Source organism: Schistocerca cancellata, chromosome 1 (assembly GCF_023864275.1).
Source record: "Schistocerca cancellata isolate TAMUIC-IGC-003103 chromosome 1, iqSchCanc2.1, whole genome shotgun sequence".
In the NCBI taxonomy this organism is placed as follows: Eukaryota; Metazoa; Arthropoda; class Insecta; order Orthoptera; family Acrididae; genus Schistocerca; species Schistocerca cancellata.
In genome coordinates, this window is record NC_064626.1 from 619,250,789 (window position 1) to 619,275,306 (window position 24,518).

The 24,518-nt window shown below is 41.2% G+C and overlaps 1 protein-coding gene across 1 annotated transcript in view; it reads left to right on the plus strand.

Annotated features, from left to right (window-relative positions):
- LOC126183090 (uncharacterized) overlaps nt 1-22,674 on the plus strand; it is a 41,230-nt gene extending 18,556 nt beyond the window's left edge. Inside the window, exons 4-8 of the mRNA XM_049924906.1 lie at nt 1,432-1,541; nt 7,195-7,343; nt 12,317-12,518; nt 17,649-17,765; nt 20,025-22,674. Of these exons, the coding sequence (XP_049780863.1) occupies nt 1,432-1,541; nt 7,195-7,343; nt 12,317-12,518; nt 17,649-17,765; nt 20,025-20,142 (696 nt within the window). The 3' untranslated portion in view covers nt 20,143-22,674. The remainder of the gene's footprint in view (nt 1-1,431; nt 1,542-7,194; nt 7,344-12,316; nt 12,519-17,648; nt 17,766-20,024) is intronic.
- Nucleotides 22,675-24,518: the final 1,844 nt, after the last annotated feature.

Genomic DNA, 24,518 nt, shown 5'->3' on the forward strand with positions numbered 1-24,518 from the left:
GTATCTCGTCTCCTACCTTCCAAACTTTACAGAAGCTCTCCTGCGAAACTTGCAGAACTAGCACTCCTGAAAGAAAGGATATAGCGGAGACATGGCTTAGCCACAGCCTGGGGGATGTTTCCAGAATGAGGTTTTCACTCTGCAGCGGAGTGGGCGCTGATATGAAACTTCCTGGCAGATTAAAACTGTGTGCCCAACCGAGACTCGAACTCGGGACCTTTGCCTTTCGCGGGCAAGTGCTCTACCGCGAAAGGCAAAGGTCCCGAGTTCGAGTCTCGGTCGGGCACACAGTTTTAATCTGCCAGGAAATTTCAAGAGAAAAATAGCGTACATGAAAACCGACTAAAGTCATATATACATCTCGAACGTACATGTAAGGAAAACCTAATAATTCTAAAAAAAGAAAACAAAGACTTGCAGCAACGGTATTACATGTAAGGTAAAAGCACCAAACGAATGTATTATAACTTTTCTGATCATAGGTACAAACCTTATATTAAGACCATCACCTACTTACGTATTTACAAAGAACCTAATATGGCAATATGCCGAACTGAGTTCATCGAAAATGGCTCAAATGGTTCAAATGGCTCTGAGCACTATGGGACTCAACTGCTGTGGTCATAAGTCCCCTAGAACTTAGAACTACTTAAACCTAACTAACCTAAGGACATCACGCACATCCATGCCCGAGGCAGGATTCGAACCTGTGACCGTAGCGTCATCGAAAATGATTTATAAAATAAAAAACCATTTAAAGAACAGTGTAGCTGACAGATATTCTTACAGAACATTTCAAAAATTTTGTTTTCTGTATACCTTACGCTGTAGTGTGAGTGATTCATTCAGGAAACATTACTCAGCCTATGGCTAAGGTTTTTTCACCGAATTACTGTTCACTGATGCCAAAGTTTTGTTTAATTCGAACTCCAATCAAATATTATACATTTTACGTAGATAATAATGCTTAGAGTGGCTCTAACACGTAATTTGCAGAACGATTCTTCAGTTGACTGAAAGAAAATCAAATGAAGCCGACAAATTTACAACATAGTGTGTTGCTGAATGCCATGGGAAATATCATGCATTATAGAAACGGTAAATAAACTTTTTTGTGGAACGAACATAATCATTATTTTCCTCGTAATATTTAATGTAATTTTCCGTGCCATATAATCTTTGTATTAATAAATTTCCAGTTACTGGGTTTAAGTAAACAAAATTGTTTTGGATATATTAACAGAGTCGCTTTTTAGTGGGTACATATTGCAATTGTTAGGACAGAAGTAGCAGAACAAACTTTTCTGTGGTGATATAAAATAATATAATGTCTTAGGCACTGGGAAATTTTGTAAACTATTTTGGATTGTTTCTACTAACATTGCTACTACATTTACGATATATTTAAAATTGTTTTTATTTCGCCTGCAGGAGATTCAAGTTGAGGTGGACCTGACGGCTAACCACTATGGCTATTTCGAGATGTTCATCTGTCCGAACAACAACCCGAAGTTTGAAGTGGATGAGGAGTGCCTTAGAAGGTTTGTTGCTCCAACATGTCATCAATTAAAATGTCGAAACATGCTTTGACAATATTCTTAATGAAGCATATACTTGGTGTTCAAATATTTCGTGCCCAGTTTGTTGAAAAAGGAGTGTCAATAAACTCTGTGTGTTAGATTTTCATAGGAGATTTTTCTCAGTATCAATCTCACGAAAACTAGTATTATTTATGCTATACAGCGTTGGAGGCCTTGGACAACCGCAACCTGAAAAAAAACACAAAAAGTAGTAAAGTAATGGAGGCAGATAAATCGAACAGACAAGTGAGGACAAACATTAACATATAACATAGAAACTAAGATACTGACACAAGTAAATAAATGTTGACACTTGCAGCATATAACAACATATGACAACAGATGTATACTGGAAGTCAGAAGAAGAAATGTAATGAATAAACGCTTTTACAAATAGAGAGGAATTTATTAACAAATAACCACTTACATACAGAAACGAAAATTGAATTTTTGGAGCATTTTAAGCTATAGTTTCCGAGAGAATTAAGAAAAGCAAGTAATTAGGGGCAGCAGAGATCTAGATAAGGGGAAGAGCCACAAAAACGTACAGAACGAAAGAAAATTTAATGAACAAATACTAAAAGCAATTAATGAGGAAAAGGAACTGATTAATATGGTAGAGAGAAGACAAATTAACTGGATTTGTAAAACAACATAACAGCTTCATAAATATAAAACATCTTAGAAGTAAAAATCTTTGGAAAAAATTAAGAGCTAGGCCCAGAACAACCGTATTTGAAGGTGTTATCAGTGTAATGAACTGCAGTATCTTTAAGCTAATGGTAAAGATGGTGAGAGACCGTGAAGGATGGCTACATCAACAAGTCGTTGCCTGTATTGTTTGACAAAGATGAAGACATAATAGGAGGAATGTTTCAAGCCCAAATGTACGGTTCTCGGCAAAAAGATTGCAGCACGCTGAATGAAATATCGGAAAATATTGAACCTGATTGATAGTAATACAGAGAGGAATTAAAGATTCAGTCCAGCAAAACCAATCTGTCTCAACAAGATCGACCTTGAGCTGTTGGTTATTTGAAAGGAAAGAAAGCTGCAGATTAGTGCTTCGATCAAATCGTGATCATTACAGAAGTTTCATTGGCTTAATTTGGCAAAGGTTGTGGAAGAATTCGGCAATGTCATTGTTGGAGGATTTGGCAGGGGAAGGGGGGCGGTTCTGCTTTACCCCACGGACCCTTATTACTAATTATTTGTGAGGAAGGCCATACATTATCAGTAACACACGAAATTAGTAAACTGTTAAATCAAGGAGATATTGTTTCTTGCTGTAAGTTAAAGGAGACAGCATTTTAATGTATTATTGCAAGGTTGTAGATTCAGCTAACAAAAACTCACACTGACATAAAAACTGCATTTACATAGTAGAACTGTATATATGATCCCACAATTTTTTAGTATTCAAATAATGATTGGAGTTCCCATTTCCTCTTACATGTAAGTAATTATGTTCATCACATTCCATTACACATATTTATGAAACCTGTAGTAGCGGTACGTGTCACCATTGCCATTGACGAAAATCGAACACCTGATCCCCTTCTTCATGACAGAGACGCTTCCGCTCCTCACCCCCACCCCCGTCGTCCGAGACCACACACTGGCATATGTTATTGAAGAATATCAGCGTTCTTTTTCTTAAACTTCATACAATCAAAATATAAGAGTGCTAACATTTTTAAAGTTGTTTTATAATATACGCAAGTATGAAGACATAGACTACGAATATTCTTATTGGCTCAACTGTGACAACCTGGAGCTTCCGGGAACCTAGTAAGATTTTTTAGCATGTAATAAATGGAGCTCACAGCTACGAAATACAATATTATATCCCTGACTCGAAATGAAATGCGATGGTGAATATGCTGGAAGCGCTCCTTAGCTCAGCACGCCCGCTACCCTAAACTGTACAGATGCTTATAGGTACATCTCCGCACCTCCCACACCATTGAAAGCTGATTATCCAACGTGATTCCTCTTCGATTTACATCTTGCACTTCTGAATGTCATATTTACATTAGTTTGTTACACTGTTTTAATGAATGAAATATGCAGTTACTCATGTCCTTGAAGCAAAATTTGGGCCTCTAAGTTGATTTCCTCACCTATGGTGCTTCGCTCCATAACTTCCTTCGACCGTTACGTTTGTTCACTCATTATTTTTGACTTGTGCTATTTAAGACTGCTTTTCATTTGCCGACTTCTTTTCTTCCAAAATATTTTTATCTTCTGATTGCGTCCCTATTTCTTCTTTCCTGAGACGAATGCAAAACTGTTCCCTTACTGCCTCTGCTTTGCAATTCTTCTAATTTTAATATTTTGCCTTTTGAAAACATTTGTTTCTGCTGTTTTTACTCTTTCAAATTGTTTATTGGAAAATCTTGTGTAGGTTCTCGGATAGATCGAATTAAGTTTCTTACTTGGAGATAATTTTTCAGTTTTAATTTTGCAGTGTTGTGATTGTCTAATAAAGTTATTGGTGTCGTGCTTGGCTGTAAAATTATTGTAAAGTACTTCAGTATTATGCTAATGTCTTTAACGGTGATAATTATTGTCTGGCAATTTTCTTGTTGGCATATTGTCTAGGCTGCCTCCACTAAGTGAGAGTTTTCGATCTGTGAAGTTAATAAAAAGTTTATTCACAATATTATATAGCAAAGCGTCCGATCGCTTTATGGTAAAATTGATAATTGGATCTCAGTCATTGTTTAGACATAAAAGTATGTCCTATTTCCTCCCCCCCCCACCCCGTCATATACAGCTGCTGGTGGGCTGGTGGTATATATATATATATATATATATATATATATATATATATATATATATATATATATATATATATATACTCCTGGAAATTGAAATAAGAACACCGTGAATTCATTGTCCCAGGAAGGGGAAACTTTATTGACACATTCCTGGTGTCAGATACATCACATGATCACACTGACAGAACCACAGGCACATAGACACAGGCAACAGAGCATGCACAATGTCGGCACTAGTACAGTGTATATCCACCTTTCGCAGCAATGCAGGCTGCTATTCTCCCATGGAGACGATCGTAGAGATGCTGGATGTAGTCCTGTGGAACGGCTTGCCATGCCATTTCCACCTGGCGCCTCAGTTGGACCAGCGTTCGTGCTGGACGTGCAGACCGCGTGAGACGACGCTTCATCCAGTCCCAAACATGCTCAATGGGGGACAGATCCGGAGATCTTGCTGGCCAGGGTAGTTGACTTACACCTTCTAGAGCACGTTGGGTGGCACGGGATACATGCGGACGTGCATTGTCCTGTTGGAACAGCAAGTTCCCTTGCCGGTCTAGGAATGGTAGAACGATGGGTTCGATGACGGTTTGGATGTACCGTGCACTATTCAGTGTCCCCTCGACGATCACCAGTGGTGTACGGCCAGTGTAGGAGATCGCTCCCCACACCATGATGCCGGGTGTTGGCCCTGTGTGCCTCGGTCGTATGCAGTCCTGATTGTGGCGCTCACCTGCACGGCGCCAAACACGCATACGACCATCATTGGCACCAAGGCAGAAGCGACTCTCATCGCTGAAGACGACACGTCTCCATTCGTCACTCCATTCACGCCTGTCGCGACACCACTGGAGGCACGCTGCACGATGTTGGGGCGTGAGCGGAAGACGGCCTAACGGTGTGCGGGACCGTAGCCCAGCTTCATGGAGACGGTTGCGAATGGTCCTCGCCGATACCCCAGGAGCAACAGTGTCCCTAATTTGCTGGGAAGTGGCGGTGCGGTCCCCTACGGCACTGCGTAGGATCCTTCGGTCTTGGCGTGCATCCGTGCGTCGCTGCGGTCCGGTCCCAGGTCGACGGGCACGTGCACCTTCCGCCGACCACTGGCGACAACATCGATGTACTGTGGAGACCTCACGCCCCACGTGTTGAGCAATTCGGCGGTACGTCCACCCGGCCTCCCGCATGCCCACTATACGCCCTCGCTCAAAGTCCGTCAACTGCACATACGGTTCACGTCCACGCTGTCGCGGCATGCTACCAGTGTTAAAGACTGCGATGGAGCTCCGTATGCCACGGCAAACTGGCTGACACTGACGGCGGCGGTGCACAAATGCTGCGCAGCTAGCGCCATTCGACGGCCAACACCGCGGTTCCTGGTGTGTCCGCTGTGCCGTGCGTGTGATCATTGCTTGTACAGCCCTCTCGCAGTGTCCGGAGCAAGTATGGTGGGTCTGACACACCGGTGTCAATGTGTTCTTTTTTCCATTTCCAGGACTGTATATAAAACTTCATGAGTGATTTTTTAAATTTTTTAAAATTTTGGTATGTAATACACTTATCTTTCACATAAAACTGACAGTCGTGATCGGCATTTCAGTATGAAAGGTACGTGCATTCTGTTGATACTATGCATTAAGATACTAACATCCACTTAGAGATAAGTAATTCAGAATAAACGTTCTTCTCAAGTGACTGACGAAATGAGATCACAGTTTCAAACATTATAAAAAATAAGCTCTTTACCAGGCCATGAAGGCCAAACGGCTGTCTACCGGCCGCCATGTCATTTACTCCGCCTTTCGGCGTCATGCGGATGTGGTATGGAGGGACATGTGGTCAGCACATCGCTCTCCCTGTTGTTTTACAGGCTTTCAGACCGTGGGCACGCTACTACTCCATCACGTAGCTCCTCAATTGGCATCCCATTCACCACGGAAAAAGCTTTGGCAATATCAGGTCCTCCGAAAGGCAGGCATCTACGATGATGCAAGTAGTACAATAGATGAAAACAGAATGTTGGTGACTTTGTTCTTGCTGTTTCAAAGACTGTAATGAACGGTATACACTGCAGGAAATGCTCCTTACTCGAAGATTCGACGAGATCGAGGAATGAAAGACTTAAAAACATTTATATCACTTGTGCCACAGTAGGAAGTAACGTTGGTAATACGTCAGCGTACAGGTTTAGAATGAACCTTAACGGAGTAATCGAAGTGTGGGCATCTTATATGGGGTGTTCAGTATAGGGCCAAAACTTTCGTGAACAAAAAAGCGCATTCCTCATTCACATTACTGATACACGTTCGAAGATTGGTTTGCAAGTTACCAGCCAATCATGGTAGGGCCGAGAGGTAATACTTCAGAACGTTAAGTTACTCGGAACTGAAGTCCACAGAAAACAGTCAGGAAGAAAACACTTTCTGAGTAGGCGAGAGACTGTGCCACAGATAACGTGTGGCCTAGACTTCGACAGTCTCTGGAGCGATCAGCTGTCAACATCTGATTCCTCTCCCATGATTCCTCCTCGGAACGTAGAGGGCAGATTGGTAGTGGTTAATGGTCCACGGGAACATACAACTTCTCCTGAGGTGACGGTCCCACCTAGCACCTAGCAGATAGGCCACAATGAATTATGCTTTGACTTTACATGAAAATATTACACTGAAAAATTCTAAATTAATAACACACTGGGTGGGCGGCCCGTACAAGAGTTATGAACACTATTGTTTGGCCTAGAAAAAGCCATTCTAGCTTCTTCCAGCAGAGCTCGTAGCCGCTGCCTTTCTGAACACTGTGAATGGGTGTTGCCTTTTTTTTCTTTGTTGCAGGAATCCGCTGATCGTGGCCGGCACCAGGAACGAGACGCGTTACTTCATACCGCCGGGCACGAAGAAGAGCGATACGCTGCGCTATAAGGTGCGGCTGCCGCCTTTCGTGACGTGCACCCAGTGCGTCATACAGTGGAGGTACGTCACAGGTGAGTACTGCGCTGGAGGCCTGCTCCACGTGCGTGAAGATACTGCAGGGAAAAGAGATCACAGTCAGACTTGGACTGTGCGTGGCAAACTGTGTGCTGGGCGGATCCACCTATCACGAGCAGCGTGTTGCCAACCAGACTACACGTGGGCCAGCTATGAAGCCACCACTGTGCGCAAGCTTTTGTTCATTTAGAAGTATCCTGTACAGACTCTAGTTTTACTTAGCGAACGAACGAGGAGACACAGAAATGGGCACCGGACTCGTATTCCGGAGGCCGACGACTCAAATCCCCGTCCAGCCGCCCAGATTTCAAATTTTCGTGATTTGTCTAAATAGTTTAAGGCAAGTTCCGCGATTTTTTCCTTGATAGGGCACGGCTGATTTCGTTCTCTATCCTTCCTTAATACGACTCTTCCGACCTCGGCGTCGACTTCACCTTAAACATTATTACTCATTTCCTTACATACTGGGATTCCGTTGATTGTCTTTTCAGAACATAACAGCGGGACTGCTACTACTTCATTATTCATCATGGAAGCGACAACAGCAAGCGTTACGAAATTGTCTCGAATGAAAAACAGCCCACAGTTGCACTAAATTATGTTTATTGTAAACCTTGACCATGGTTTCTGCTATAATAGTGTAGCCTTCTTCAAAAGAAGAAGTCATACACACTAATAAATGAAAAATGTCTTAACCCAGCGGCTGCGTTAAGACCAATAAAGTAACTTCAACAGACATAGGCCTGTTTCGAACGTAAGTAAAATTACATATGGCACCGTATGTCCTCGGCCACTACCACTGTTCTGAAGAAGGCTATATTATTATAGCAGAAACGATGGTCAAGGTTTAAAATAAACATAATTTAGTGCAACTGTGGCTGTTTTTCATTCGAGACTGCTGCTATTGCTCATTCGGCTCCTCAGTTAGTGGGATAAAATCCACCTTTGTCTACTTTATGTAACGAACCGGATCATTTACTTAGGTCACTGAACCATTTGTCTACAATTACAGGCCGTAAGAAGAGCTTCATTTAATTTGGGTATTTTGCAAACGAACTTAAGAAATCCAATTCAAAGAGCATTTCCTATATTCAATTACACGCGCTACACCTTGCGTTTAATTTATATTGGCACGTTTATTTCATATCCGGGAATTATTGTTGACGTTACATTTGCTTCAACGGAATTTGTAGAATTTCTGTACCCCTTGAGGGAGATTTCAAGAGATACGTTTTATGATGATTCTCATAACGATCTTATGTTTTTACTTCGCGTGTCCTACGGAAAAGACTAAATCGGACTGAGAGGCTGTAAATGTTGCATATCATAGCGGATACTCATTGTCATTGTTTGAGGGACCCCGTTTCCTGTTTACACAGCTTATTCATTTTATCGAAATATTGCGGTGTTGTCGCTGTGGATTTGTTTCTTCATTCCTTACAGACGTTCTGAATCATTTCTTGTACATGCTGTAAAAACTTTTAAACAATATCCGGCCGGTAATACCAAGAACAATGACTAGTTGCATATAGTTTTATCTTTAGCACGCTAATTTACCTCGTTATCTGCATCCCCGTGATATTGGTCTCTATTGCGTATGAAAACGACGTCTCACTCCAGATTCCAATTAGCAGATATCGATGCCAAACAGTGTCCCATTCTCACTCGATCAGATAATTTTCTAGGATCCCCATGCATCCCAAACGTACTTCACACTACCCTGCAAATTTAAGATGCAAATCACGGACGACACTGAACGTCTATCATGAGAACGTTAGGGATGATACAGTAATTTTACTTTTAGAGACGAGAGAGCAAGTACTGGCGGGCCGCATCGAACCAGTCAGAAGACCGGTCTAAAAGAAAAAACGGAATGTCGTAGAATTTCGCTCTTTTCTTTTTCTCGTTTGTATCAGTAACCACAAAAATGTAATAGCTATAACACTATACATGCGTTATAGCTCTCGTGTAGGAGCACTGTGAACTGTGCTCTCGCTGAGCTTCAAATGCTGGCAAAATCGAAACATCTGCAGGTCATCTTCTGTAAGATCAGTTTTTAATTTACTGATTCACACATCTCCAGAACATTGATATTTTGCAGGTTCTGAAACTTCCGTCCTGAGAAATCTGTTACCTGTTTAGGTAGTTCTCTTATCAACAACGTAAACATTCCAGTAGTCACCACATTGCTCAATCAACAAGACCTTGATACTGTAGAACATGTCTCATAAATCTGTCTCATTTTCCATTAAACAAATTTCATTTAATTTTTAAACAAAATGTTCTTAATTCTGTGAATTATTCTGAAGCGGTGTCAGATAAAGCAGCGTATAGTTTTTAACTTATCAAGATTTCTTGATCCTTTGCGAAGCCACAAAAGTTCTACTTGAATCTCTTATCATTTAAATCCTGTTCTGGTACTCTGTCGTATAATTTTTTGCAGCTTAACTAAATGCTTGAAAAGAGACGTTGTCTATTCTTATAATTTTATTGATGTCTATTGCAGTATCACATGCGGAGTCAGCAAGCCTTTTATTCGCTTACGTCACTTCCTCTCCTTATGACAACGGTACCATACAAACCTCCCTTGCCTATTTAATTCATATCTACTGGATGTGCTAGGACACGATTGGAACTTTAACATATCTAAACAGCAAGACGCAACTGTGAACCGTTTTCGAGAAAATCGAGTTTGAAAATTGTAGGCGTGGGTTTGTATTTTGTGCGGTAACTAATCTGCAGTGAGTCGGCAACCGATCGAGTAAACATTTGGTTTCATAAGGGCGAGGTGTCGGAATAGAATCTCGTTGTCAGTGCTACTTTTTTGTGAACTTTTTGCATCAGTATCCTGTGGCATGTTTATATATGCGTGGAACTCCCAGAAATTGTTTCACATCAGAGAACTGTTTGTGAATATAACCCAAGTTTCTTTGCAATACATGTATTAAAAAAAGAAAAGGATCCAAGCATATGAAGAAATTTGTCGTCTACTGCACGTGTTGTACGTTGCATAAATTATTTTGCATCCCGCCTGGAAGGCGGCACGTGGGTCTGCTCCTGTAAACTGAGGGGTAGGCCGAATGTAGGAAGTGAGTAAGAGCAGGGAAAGGTGAAATGCTTCGGTACTGTGATTAAAAGTGGTTTTACTGTATCACAACACCATAACTGAATACATCACTTGTACTTAACTTTGACTGAGATGAACATGCAGGTGCGAAGCTGCACATCACGTTACAAAGGCAAAATCTGTAGTGGCTCGCCCACTATTAAATAGAAACAGTGTTGCTTGTTCGTCTACTCGGGATCAAATGGGCTCAATCTGGAGCGGCGCTCGTAGAGCTGCACAGCGCCGGCCAGAGAGCGCTGTCGTCGGTGCCTGTGTGGTAGTGCCAGCCTAAGAACTTGTACCTGCGCCGAGGCATCGTAGCTATCGATACCACATATTATTGTATTCGATGTTTCTACGATCAGTATCATCCTGATTCGTGCAGTTTCCAGTAGGTTACACATTATATTTGTCACAAATGACATAATGACATAAATGAAATGGCTATACTGATTTGATTCAGAGAGCTCATGAATCTTTTTTTAAATTTCTTACCTTCTTAAAAAGATTTTTCTCTTTTTTCGGGGGAAACAATAGGAAAAAGATAAATGTGTTGTTCTAAACCTGTTGTTTGAATTACATGCTAATGAAAAATGACTGTCGGCAGCGAGATTCGATTCAGAGACCTGTCAGTTATGAAACAAACCGCTTACTCGCTCGGCTGCAGACTGCTTGAACACTATTCGCCTACAAAGCATATAAACACGCCTACAGTTTTCATGAACGATTTTCTCATAAACGGTTGAGAGTTTCTTCTTCCTTACATGTCGATGTCCTAGTCATATCCTACATATTCTGTCAGTATGAATCAATATCCATCATTTTGATTTGCAGCTCCTTGTATTGGCCGTGTTTGCAGTTAAAACTGTTGGATGTGAGGTCCGCCAGTTATGCAAAACACCGTTTTTCTCAGTACCCAAACATGTTTCGTCACCACTGTGCCACGTTTTTATTTATTCTGCAATGTGAACATTTTTGTTAAATGATTATAAAATTATGTGCATTTTTAGTTCAAACAACAGATCGTTTTTTTTTTTGCAAATACCTTTACATTTGGTGTGCATGAATTTTCTGGATCACTTGTGTGTTGATTACTACAGGTAGCGTGTCATCTGCAGCCAAAAGATGTTGATGAGCAAGTTTTTTGCTGGGAGTTAACCTATCATCTAGAATGTAACCGCGAGAAACTAAATTAAATTCTAGAAGATGGGTTAACTCCCAGCAAAAAACTTTCTCATCAACATCGTTTGGTTGCAGATGGCAAGCTACCTGTAGTAATTAACACACAAGTGATCCAGAAAATCCATGCACACCAAATGTAAAGGTATTTACAAAAAGAAACGATCTGTTCTTTGAACTAAAAATGCACATAATTTTATAATCATTTAACAAAAATGTTCACATTGCAGAATAAAAAAAAAACGAAAAGCCACTGATGATGGCACAGTGGTGCCGAAACATGTTTGGGTACTGAGAAAAACGGTGTTTTGCATAAGTGGTGGACCTCACATCCAATGAGTATGAATGAAATCTGTGAGGGGAAGTTCGCACGGTCCCTTGTTAGCGTGGAGGATACCTCTTCTGCTGGTTCTGTTGGAAATGTCGTGTGGCTAGGGCCTCCCGTCGGGTAGACCGTTCGCCTGGTGCAGGTCTTTCAGTTTGACGCCACTTCGGCGACCTGCGCGTCGATGGGGATGAAACGATGATGATTAGGACAACACAACACCCAGTCCCTGAGCCGAGAAAATTTACGACCCAGCCGGGAATCGAACCCTGGCCCTTAGGAATTGACAGTCTGTCACGCTGACCACTCAGCTACCGGGGCGGACGCTGGTTCTGTTAAGCTGGTGTGACGTGTTTCAGCGAATAACTGGGGTCTGTGCGCCGACGGGTCGGAGGCGGTCGGCTGCGGCCCTACGGAGACGTTCGTCAACTGCGCCGACGTGGCCATCGTGACCGCCATCGGCGGCCTGCCGCCGTCCTTCGTCAGCTCGCAGGACAACCCGCACCTGCTCTACTACCGCGACTTCCGCACGCCCGGCGCTGTCGCCCCGCTCGTCATCAGGTGCGTACGCAACACTTTCGGCGTCGGCTGAGGACCTCCACCTCGCTTCCCAATAACTAAGAATCGCTGAAAAAGGTCGGATCCCCTCTGTCTTGGGTTGAGAGGCTGAAAACTGAGGCGTAATGAAGATGAGGTAAAAACTATAAGAGATTTTGGTCGTATGTAAAATCAGTAAGTAAGTCAAAATTGTCTATTCAGTCTCCCAGTGACCACAACGGCACCGAAACGGAAGATAACAGAGAGAAGGCCGAAACACTGAATTCGGTCTTCCGAACTTGTTTCACCACTGAAGGTCGTAACACTGTTCTTCCTTTCAATCGTCATGCTTACGTCGAAATGACAGATATTGAGATAACCGATTGCGGAATTCAGAAGCAGCTACAATCGCTCAGTAGTGGAAAGGCGACAGGACCAGGTGAGATACCTAAAATATTCTGCGAAAGAACTTGCTCCCCTCCTAGCAGTAATTTATTGTAGATCGCTTGAGCAACGAAAGATATCTAACAACTGGAAAAAAGCGCAGGTGATTCCCGTTTTTGAGAAAGGCCGTGAGACAGATCCACAAAATTATAAACCTACATCGTTGACGTCACTCTGTTGTAGAATTATGAAACATGTTTTATGCTCAAGAATTATGACGTTTATGGAAAATGAAAATCTCCTCTATAAAAATCAACATGGATTCCGCAGACAGAGATTCTTCGAAACTGAGCTCGCTCTGTTCCTCTATGAGATCCACAGGGCAGTGGACAACGGCGCTCATGTTCATGCCGTGTTCCTTGATTTCAGTAAGGCATTTGTCACCGTCCCACATTGCTGTTTAACGAAAAAAATACGAGCTTGCGGGGTATCAGAGCAGACATCCGATTGGGTTCAATACTTTCTTGCAGACTCAAAACGTCGCTCTTAACGCAGCAAAATCGGCAGATGTAAAGGTAATATCCGGAGCACAACAGGCAAGTGTGATAGGACCGTTACTGTTTACAATATACATAAATGATCTACTAGAAAGAGTCGGATGCTCTTTAAGGCTATCCGTAGATGATGCAGTTATCTATACCAAAGTAGCAACGCCAGAAGATAGTAATAATTCGCAGAACAATCTGCAGAGAATTGATGATTGGTGCAGGTGGACCCCGAACGTAGATAAATGTAAGATATTGCGCATACATAGGAAAAGAAATCCAGCACTGTGCAGCTACACTATTGATGACAAACAGCTAGACGCAGCGTCTGCCGTAAAATACCTAGGCGTAACTATCAAGAGCGACCTTAAGTGGAATGACCATATAAAACAGATAATGGGAAAAGCAGACACCAGACTCAGATTCATCGGAAGAATCTTAATGAAATGTAACTCATCCACGAAAGAAGTGGCTTATAAGGCGCTTGTTCGTCCGATTCTTGATTTTTGTTCGTCTATCTGGGATCCCATTCAGGTAGGACTGATAGAGGAGATAGAGAAGATCCAACGAACAGCGGTGCGTTTCGTCACGGGGTGGTTTAGCTGACGAGAGCGCGTTACGGAGATGCTAAAAAAATTCCTCTGGCAGACGTCACAAGAGAGGTGTTGTGCATCACGGAGAGAGTTAGGGACAACATTCTTCAGGTGAAGCAGGACAACATATTACTTCCCCCCCCCCCCTCCCCCCCCACATACATTTCGCGTATTGACCACAAGGAGAAAATTCGAGAAATTAGAGTCAGTACAGACGATCATTCTTTCCTCGCTCTATTCGCGAGTATAACAGGTTTGGAGGGATCAGATAGTGATACCGAAAGTACCCTCTGCCACACACCATTAGGTGGCTTGCGGAGAGTGATTTAGATGTAGAGAGGTGAGATGAGAAAGTGTTTGTACGATAAACTTTCTTGTAAATGCACGCACCTCTATCTAATTGCATCCTATGTGACCAAAATCACAGTTAAGATATTGATATATTCAAAATATCTGTATGGTGGAGAAAGTGGCAATTTTCTCAGAATAAGGAAACGTATGAGGTCATCCACGTGAGTATCGAAAGAAATCCGATAAATTTCGGTTACACGACAAATCATACAAATTTAAAGGCTATCAATCCAAATAAATACCTAGGAATTACAGTTACCAACAACGTATCGGAACGATCACACAGATATTGTTGTGAGGAAGGCAAAACAAAGACTGCCTTTTATTGCTAGAACTCTTTCAAGATACAAAGAGACTGCCTACACCTAGCTTTTACGTCCTCTGCTAGAGCATGTCTTACCAGATAAGTTTGAAGAAGGATATCTAAAAAGTCCAAAGAAGAGCAGCTCGTTTTTTATTATCGCGAAATAGGGGAGAGAGTGTCAAAAATATCTTAAAAGAGTTTGGGTGTCAATAATTAAAACAAAGGCAGCGAGATCTTCCCATGAAATTCCAGTCACCAACTTCCTTCTCTGAATGTGAAAATATTTTACTGTCGTCAACCTACATGGGAGAAAAGTTCAACGTAATAAAATAAGATAAACCAGAACTCGTACAGAAAGAGTTAATTGTTCATTTTTCCCATCCAGTATTAGAGAGTGGAATGGTAGACCAATAGTTTGAAGGTTGTTGGAAGAAATCTTTGTCAGGTACTTAAGTGTGAATTGCGGAGTAGTCGTGTAGATGCAGATGTCATGTACATATAGATGTGGATTTAAAACACGAAGTGGAAAAATGAATTTAAAAATAATGTACTTGGCAGTAGACTAGTGTCGCTTGAGAAAATATATCATACAGGTGCGCGTTGTAAAGCATGTTTATAAACTGCCATCAATCGTGAAAGAGAAGGTATAATCTGAAACAGCACTTTATCCGGTTCAAGGAGTGTTATCAGATTGTGACTGAGGTATTAGACTCATTTTGAAGTTACTCTGCATCTGTTGAACCAAAGATTGGAATACGAATACCCTCTTCTTCGTTCATCTTGAGGAACGATTCTTTTTCTTCAATTTATTGGCTTTCGGATTGTTCCCTTTGAGCCATCTCAACAATAGTGTCAATTAGGATGAGACAAAAGTGAAGACAACACAATACCCAATCCCTAGTAGGAGAAAATTTCCGGCCTGGCAGGGTATCGAACCCGGGCCCTTTGCTTAGCAATCCACCGGCTGACCACGCAACTACCCAGGCGTACTTCAGGAACAGTTCGACTTCCGGTCAACCGGATTTGATGCAATAATTGTACCTACAAACCACGTGTAAGTACACAACCGATCAACACCTCATAGTCAAAAATGTATTGGAAGCAGGTGTTATTCTATCAGACGCTTCATAACTGGGTGCATTTCTTTCGGCCCCACAGGAAATAATGCAGCATACTGAAATTCCGAGAATGTGGAGGCAAAGCAATTGTATCGTAAGATCAGCGATACTTTTTTCAATTGCAGATTACCACGAGAAAAATGATACGGATTCCAGTAGCATGGGCTTCACCACCAAAAGTGAAATGAGGGACACGCCATTCACGTTCCTTATGAAATGCCGTACAGTGATTAATGACGTATAAATTTTGAAAACCATGTTTAGCTTTCTTCAGCCCGATCATGACTGTTCCTCGAACTTAAGCATCTTCATTTATTAATTTTTATTTATCTGCGACGAGAAAGGGCTCTGGAAAACCATGTACAGAATTATTTATGATACAAAATCTGCTGGAAGAAAATAGAATAGATTAGAGCTTAGCGACCTTAAGATGACGTTATTAGAGATGGAATCCTGCCGATCATAGCGCCTGTACTCTCTGGCGGGGGGTACGAGTTTGAAGTTGTTGTTATGCACCATATTCAGCGTTGTGTCTTGGTGCTATTGCTTGGCTACTAACAGACCACGCCCACAAATCCTGGAGCTGTAGATGAATGTGAACGTGGAAAATGCTGTTGGTGTAGCCGACGTGTGGTTATTCACTTGGAATTGGCTTTGCTCTAAAAATATCACAACACACTCCACTAAAAGTGTAACCACTTATGTACAAAAGCCAAGCGTTGCCTCACGAAAACGACTGGCACTGGAACGACATGGGGGTCGTTGATGGTTGCTTCTCCTTTCAGCAAAGAGAACAAGAGCCCGGAAGTCCGCGGCATGCTAAGCACGAAGTTGGTTTAAGTAGAAAACTCATAACTTGTTCCAAATCTGCCATCAGCGCGTGATACTTTAGAAGAGTGTGCCTTCACTACAGTTCTGTACATTGCCTTGTTATACAAACTTAGTACATAATTCTTACTGAGAGGACATCGTCAGAACTAATGGTAGTGTGTGGAGTACCTATAGGGAGGGTGATTGCAGACTTCGTGCAAAGACTGTCTGCCGTTCCTCGAGTGTAACATCCTATAATAAGTCACTCGAATCAGTGACAACAGATAGGAATCCGCGATCAACGATTCCACACGTAACAACCACTTAACCAAGTGTGAGGAAGCTAAATTCTAGCTAACGTTATCAGAAGACTCAAAAATAAATTTAATTTATCCAAGTAATTCATCCACAAATGATATGGCTTACAAAAATCTGATTAGATAATTTATTTAGTGTAATTTGTCATCCTCGGATCATTAACAAGTTGAAATGACGAAAATTGCGATATAATTTGGCTAAGTTATTTACGTGCTGATTAATTTATTGTGTTATCCAACTTGAGCAGGTAATTTAGAATATTTACACGCACAGGTATTTAACAAAAATTCGCTATGAGTATATCTTTACTTTTGACAGACCAGCTCAAGTCCTGTGTCTCAACAATCCAATTATTTGCTGACAGCTTAAACAAAATTTGCCCTAAAGCATACGAATGTAATGTTTAGTTTTCGTCCAGTATGCTTTTCCTCTTGTGGTAAACAAATATAGAAAGAGTGGTAATCATGTTTCACTTGTAACAGGGAAACCTTATGAACATCCTTATCATACCAATTCAAATTAATTCTTATCTAGACTTCCTCAACGTGTGTTATGAGAGTATAGAATCATCTCATATGGTGGACGTAATGCCTACACTCCTCAGTGAGAATGTGCATACGAGTGGAAAAAGACTCCAGAAGATATGTTTGAGCACAAAACAGCTGATTAATGTGTTTTAAGCTGTGTACGCCGAGATGTACGATTTAATGACATACGCTTCTCCCTTACAGGGCGCAGGTGTGTGAGCCGACGCCGCTGTATCGCTCGCTGCCCGGCATGGAAGAGTGGTGCCAGACCAACTGCCTGCGGTACCCGCCCAACTGTCCTCCCGAGCTCTGCCACTGTCCGTGAGTATTCACCGTCTTCTCAGATTTTCAAAATTATAATTACTAGAAGAGGAAGCAAATGTACTGAAAATTTATAAATTATCAAATAAGATGGCTAAAGGAAGGATTCATCCCATAACTTCAGTTCACCTGGTGTCTTAGTCATTCAGGGTATCCAGATAGTGCTGTTTTGGTTCTTAGCTCAAGCACTTGAATTCTCCCTTCTGTTATTGACCTTTTTAGGCTTAAGTTAGATGCTGAGTGGCTAGTGTACTAAAATATCTGTATGTACATATGATGGAGAAAGACGGTCAGATAGAAAAAAGTTGTGTACTCTATTTTATATGTCTCTGACACACAGAGACTGCATGCTCTCAGATGAAGTTGTATTCTCAGGCTTAATTTCAACTCTGAGACTAATGCAGCACAGCTGAGGAAAGTCACCAACGTTTTCTGCATGTCAAAAATGTTTTTCAAAAATCATTTAACTCTTCGTCACTTGTACGCGCGTGGGACGTTCCAATAGTATGTATAGTTATGCCCTCTGAGTACCACTGTGGCGTCATTCGAATATTTTTGCACATCATGTGCCAGTTGAGTGTGTAAATATCTTGTAAGAAGGCATACAAAGCTTCATTTCTGTTCCAATACAACTTTTTTTTCTCCTGTTAGAACAGATAATTCCTATGCTCAGTGTTAGACGATGTATTCGTAACAGAATTTAGACTTTTGAATTTGCTTCCATAGTGTTCCTCGGGAATTTCTATTTACTTCGAAATTTTTTCCTTCAGATAATTATTTGAATCTTGTTTATGAGTTCTTAGAGATAGTGAAAAAATCATCAAGATTGTAATACCGTCGTTCGAAGTTGTGCTGTAGGTCTTGGTGCATCTCGTCATTAAGTTTCTTTGTTCGTTTACGCACAGGTCCATCATATTCTGCGTAGATCATTCACTCACAAGGAATCGGTTTCTTACCTTGACCTTCGGTTCCAGGTATACTTCAACGTGGCAGTCCTGATTCATGTTTTACATTTATTCGTATCTCGCTGAAATGATAGCCAGGACTTCTTTCGATCGAGTAGGTGTAATAGACTGATGTTTGGGAGGCATTGGTCAACTTCCTTTAAGCTATCCTTTCGTGATTTGCCTAAACACTCAAGCGCCAAAACAAGGTCATTAGCATCCTTATCCAAGTGACCTGCCGCATGTCCAGTAATCTTGATAGCCTCTGGACGCTAAACTGCAGCCTTCTTTCGTTCTCCATTTTTTCTTCACAACAGATTTCACGACAAGCTGCCTGTTCGCTTCTCACTCGGTTTCTTCGGCCAACGTTTGTTTGACGAGTTTTCTGACATTTTCCCAGCACGAGTGGTTGGCATTGTCAAAGCTTCACCCTTCACTGCTGGTGGTGGACTGGAGCCGAGCTTGCGGCCGCATTGCATGTTCCTGACGAGCCAACGGATTTTCCGTGGGCGTTTTCGGCGCGGTTCGCACCTTGCTACCTACAACGATCGTTTGCTGCAGTACAGCAATCCAGGAACCGTTCACGTTGAGGCTTTCTTCTTTGTTGCTGAAGATATTCTCATATTTCTGTACTTCTAGGGGTTCTCTGAGCAAGCGAGTGTGATAGCCCTTCTGTACAGCAAGAACTTTCGTGTCGGTGAATTTTTCTATATGGTCACCTTGATCCAGTTTCGAATTCCGGCCTTGGTACAAATTTCCTTTCATCGCTTCAATCTGCTTATGTACATCACAGATGTCTGACACATGAAATCGTTTCTCGAACTGTATAGTATCATTTGATTGTAAAATTGTGTCTCTAAATCTTAATGCCACAAATTTTAGATTGAGTTTCTTCAACCTATCTTCTAAGATACGTCGTAGTGTAACGTTTTTCCCCCCAAGTCAACTGCTACCAGATTTTTTCCAGTTCTCTAAACTAAATCGTGTCAGTATTTTGCAACTACGACCTATTGAACTAACAGTCCAAAAGTATTCACACCTGCCAGCACTGGCATTCTTTGGAATTGAACTTACTGCATTCTTCTTAAAATCTGAGGACAATTCACCATCTTATCCTTAGAGATTCCATCGTGGAGGCTACAGACAAGAGCTACTGCACTTAAAAATGCAGTTCATGCTCAAAAGTGCTGTACGCATTGGCTTCACTTTCGACGAGACGTCACATCCTGAGGCAACAGAACTCGTCGTCAGTGGACTATGCTTAGCCCTAAGAGGTCATCTGAGAGCTGCTAGTAATGTTGTGCGTGTTTCGCAGGCGCACGTGCGACGCCATCGGTGAACTGGAAGGCCGAGAGGGCGCCGACGAGTACTGTATGGACCAGTGCCTGGTGTACCCGCCGCGCTGCCCCAGGGAACGCTGCTTCTGCTACTGACCACGGCAACACACCTGGCCACGTCTCCACGGGCCGCTGCACTCACGTTTAGGATCAGCAATCTGCAACTCTAAGTTCCCCGAAAACTGTACTTGCACCGCAAAAGATTTCATTATTTTTTCGTCAACCTAAACAGCTCTTGCTCTTATTTGCACTCGTAGTTAGAGACTAAATTTTTCTGCGAGGAGTAGCTTGTCTGGAACAATGATGTGTTGTCCTTTTTACGTTATCATTTTTGTCGAACGAAACAACTACAACTTGCCAAGTACATAATAAGACATTTGAACATTACGTGTGGCGGTTGGAGCGCGGTCTCTGTACAAAATTTCGAATAATATCATTGTTACCACAATACAGAGTGCTCCGTGCAATTGGAAGTCCTTTTTTCTGACGTGGTGTGACAACAAGTATTAGCCTTAAAAGAATAGTTGTGGAAAGGTTGTGGCACTCAAGTAATTGTTGTCTCATCTTCCAGATTAATTTTCGGGTATCAAATTAATCAAATATTACTAGGACCTGTCAATGAAAAATGATTGACACTGATGCATTGAAACTGGTTTCTTGAACGTGTTACGTCACAAACGCAAATCATGTATCCCATTGTTACGGGATAAGTGTAAGGCGGAACTGCGGATTTAGGTTTATCAACAGTAAAGCACTTCCCGAATATTTCTATGTTCCCTGTTAACATAATCATTTTATTATCTCCAAACTCACGACACGCATATAAATACGCCTGTGATTTTATGTTACCGCACGATGTTGAGCGCAGATTCAGTTAAATATTGCTATGAAGCTCAAACCAAAAGTAAAAAGAAATGCTTTTAGAAGAAAACTAAAAATTTATATGTCGGCATATCAAGAAGATGGAGAGTCATGTTATATTTGTAGTCATTCCAAATGAAACAAACAAATCATACTAATAGTTCCATCAGAAAATTTGTTAGAGGGGACAAAGGATGTGCAAGTCTTTGTCAAGGCTAGAATAATGGCTGCCATTCTACAGATTTGCGTAATGGATCTAAGAAAAAGAAATTTCTGACTTCATACTTATTTCTTGATTTTTTTCACATAATCAGAGTTAGTCATTCTGTTTCGTAATATATTTCATTTAAGCTATTGTACATGCTCCACCTTCAAGTTTTGAAACTTACATGCTTCTCTTAATTGACTGTAATCACGTTTAAGTAGTCATTTGAGATGATTAAATCTCGGTTTCTGAGATCCGCTACGCAATTCTGTAGAACTGGATACAGTATTGTAGCCTTGGAAAAGACTTACTCATTCTCTATGCCCTCTAACAAATTTTCTTACGGCGAGGTACTTATAATTTGTTTGTTTCATTTGGGATGACTACATATATAACATGACCGTCTATCTTCTGCCTCTTCATTTGGTATGTCAAAATATCAATTTTCAGTTTTGTTCTAAATATATTTCCACTTGTCTAAGTTTAAGCTTCATTGTAATATTTGACTTAACATGATCTGAACATTCCTAAAAAATTAGATTTATCAAAGAGTTTTCCATCAGCTGACAGTCTTTAAGGTATTTAATTGTAACTACACAATTTATTGTTTTTGCTCTTACAATTTTCCCATGATTTTAACATCAACTATGTTCGACTAGTCACACTACGTTATAATTCACAACTCTATACATAGCTACAAGTTTCTGTTTGCATTCGGTAGAGTAGTTCAACTCAACTGATCTGGCTGCAAGCATCATTAAACATCATGAAATATCTGGACTAAATACTTAAAAAAATTGCCGAGAAATTTCTGAAATACTACAAATTACTTTGGAAAAGATGCTTGAATAGTCAAGACGGTAACATACGTGAATGGGTTAAAATAAGAGTTTCCCAAAAAGTTTCTGTAATTTGTCACTTGCAACGAACTACAAAAACAGCAGCAAATTATGTTGTGCGATCTATACGATTTGCTCGAATTTTCGGTCTCCTAAATTCAGTTAAACTACTGAATCATAATATATATAAAAACCGAGGTATGTTTTGATGTTGGGCTTGTAATCAGTGGACGAAAATTAGCAATTGCGTCTACACACTTGATCAGTTAGAACCTAATAAAAGCCTGATCCCTAGCAGTTATAAATTTGGCTAGAACCACGTGAAAGAAAAGCTATTCGCGATGACAGGTATGAGTAGGGAAGATGAGGCAACTTCATTATACATACGTGTTTGTTGTTACAATATGATTTACAACACAAAATTTGTGGTATGTGAATCATGCTTGTACTGTGGGAACAATGTCTGGGGGTATGTAATGTCCCTATGTGATTGTGATTTTTCTTGGGGCTTTCTCAACTGTTACCACTATTTATTGGCCAAACATTTTTTGGGGACGCCTACAAACTTCAAACAGGGTTATATGGAATGTGTACCAAGGTGAGATTAGTTCCTTTGTTGTCACTGTTATGTGTTGTGTTACTGTATGCATTAAAGTTTACATGTAAAGTGTTATAGCCTGTATATTTTTAAAATAAATGAGAGACGCCGATATGCAAAAGCAATATTTCACTATTAAACATTATTTCTTTACTTGCTAATATAGTTCCCTCCGCATAATAAAGCAATACACTTGTGTTTTGTGGTACTATTGTTCACAGCTGTGGTACTCTCTGTTGACAACTGAGGACAAAGAGTTCAAATACAGGACCATTACAACAATGTCTCCTCCATTGTTTTCAAATTACACAATTTTTTGAATGCATGATCACAAACTAAAAATAGAATTTATTCTTATCACCTGTCAATCTCCTCACTTGTTTCTGCTACGTTCTAATTAATTAGTCCATGTCCTAATACCACAATTTTAAACTTGATTTTCTGTGTTCAGGAATATGTTAAAGTGCAATCATTTTTGATGCATATCTGGTGATGTTGTAGAAAGAGCGACTGAAAGTGTTGAAGAAACTATCCTGGCTCATGTTGAGAGAAACAAGTAATAAGAGGGCACAAATGATGGTACGAAAAATACCCCCGAAACATCACATAGCCACCGCGACCTGAAACACACTTTTCACACCGAGTTAAGCTCTCATTGGATCGTTGATACAATAGACACATTACATTATTGGAAAGGAGGCAAAATCGCAACTCGTTTGATAATACCGCTTCCATCCAGTCTGATGCTGTCCAGTAACTGGATTGTCTGGCCCATTCAAGACATCATGTTTTTCATTTACAGCAACATCTACTTGATTACTCTGCAATTCACAATTTCACACTGAAGCCCTTGAAAGAGAGCTCAAAAATGGTTCAAATGGCTCTGAGCACTATGGGACTTAACATCTGAAGTCATCAGTCCCCTATAACTTAGAACTACTTAAACCTAACTAACCTAAGGACATCACAAACATCCATACCCGAGGCAGGATTCGAACCTACGACCGTAACAGTCGCGCGGTTGCGGACAGAAGCGCCTAGAACCGCTCGGCCACCGCGGCTGGCGAAAGAGAGTTCATTGAACACTTCCATGTTATTTATCTATCAGTCCAATCTCCAAAACCGCGCCGGAAAAACGAGCACTTAAAAACGAGCACTAACGCCAATCGGTGCGAGCATTGATTTGTCTTATTATGATGACCATATCTTTCTACGTAGGTGGCCGCCAAGAAAATATTTTCACGTTCGGAGGAGAAAGTTGGTGACTGAAAAGACATGAATAGATCCTGCCGTTGGGGATTGTTTATAGCTGGTGCCACTTTTCCGCCACAAGTCGCCTTCTTTTTGTGTCCTGACAGTTCTCATTGTTCATATTTCTTGCTTTCATTATCTCCTGCACATTATCTTGCCAGTTGGGTCTGGGAAGGTATCCATCGTACCACCCTATTTACTGTTCTGACCTCATTCACCGTATTCACATGTCCAAAGCGCGCTAGCTATTTTTGATGACCCTTCCGCCGGAGGTTCGTGTCCTCCCTCGGGAATGGGTGTGTGTGTGTAGTTCTTAGAAAAATTTAAGTAGTGTGTCTAGGGACCGATGACCTAAGCAGTTTGGTCCTATAGGAATCCACACGCATTTGTTTTTGATGAATGTTTCACAGATATACCTAAACATTTTCTTTATTTGTTCAAACGGTTAAAATGGCTCTAAGCACTATGGGACTTAACATCTGAGGTCATCAGTCCCCTAGAACTTAAAACTACTTAAATCTAATTAACCTAAGGACATCACACACATCCATGGCTGGGGCAGGATTCGAACCTGCGACCGTAGTAGCCACGTGGTTCCGGACTGAAGCTCCTAGAACCGCTCGGTCACCGTGGCCGGCTCATTTGTCGGATCTCGTCATTTTTATACATTAAAAATATCCGTAGTTGCAGATATGGACAACAACCAGCTGTGAAATGA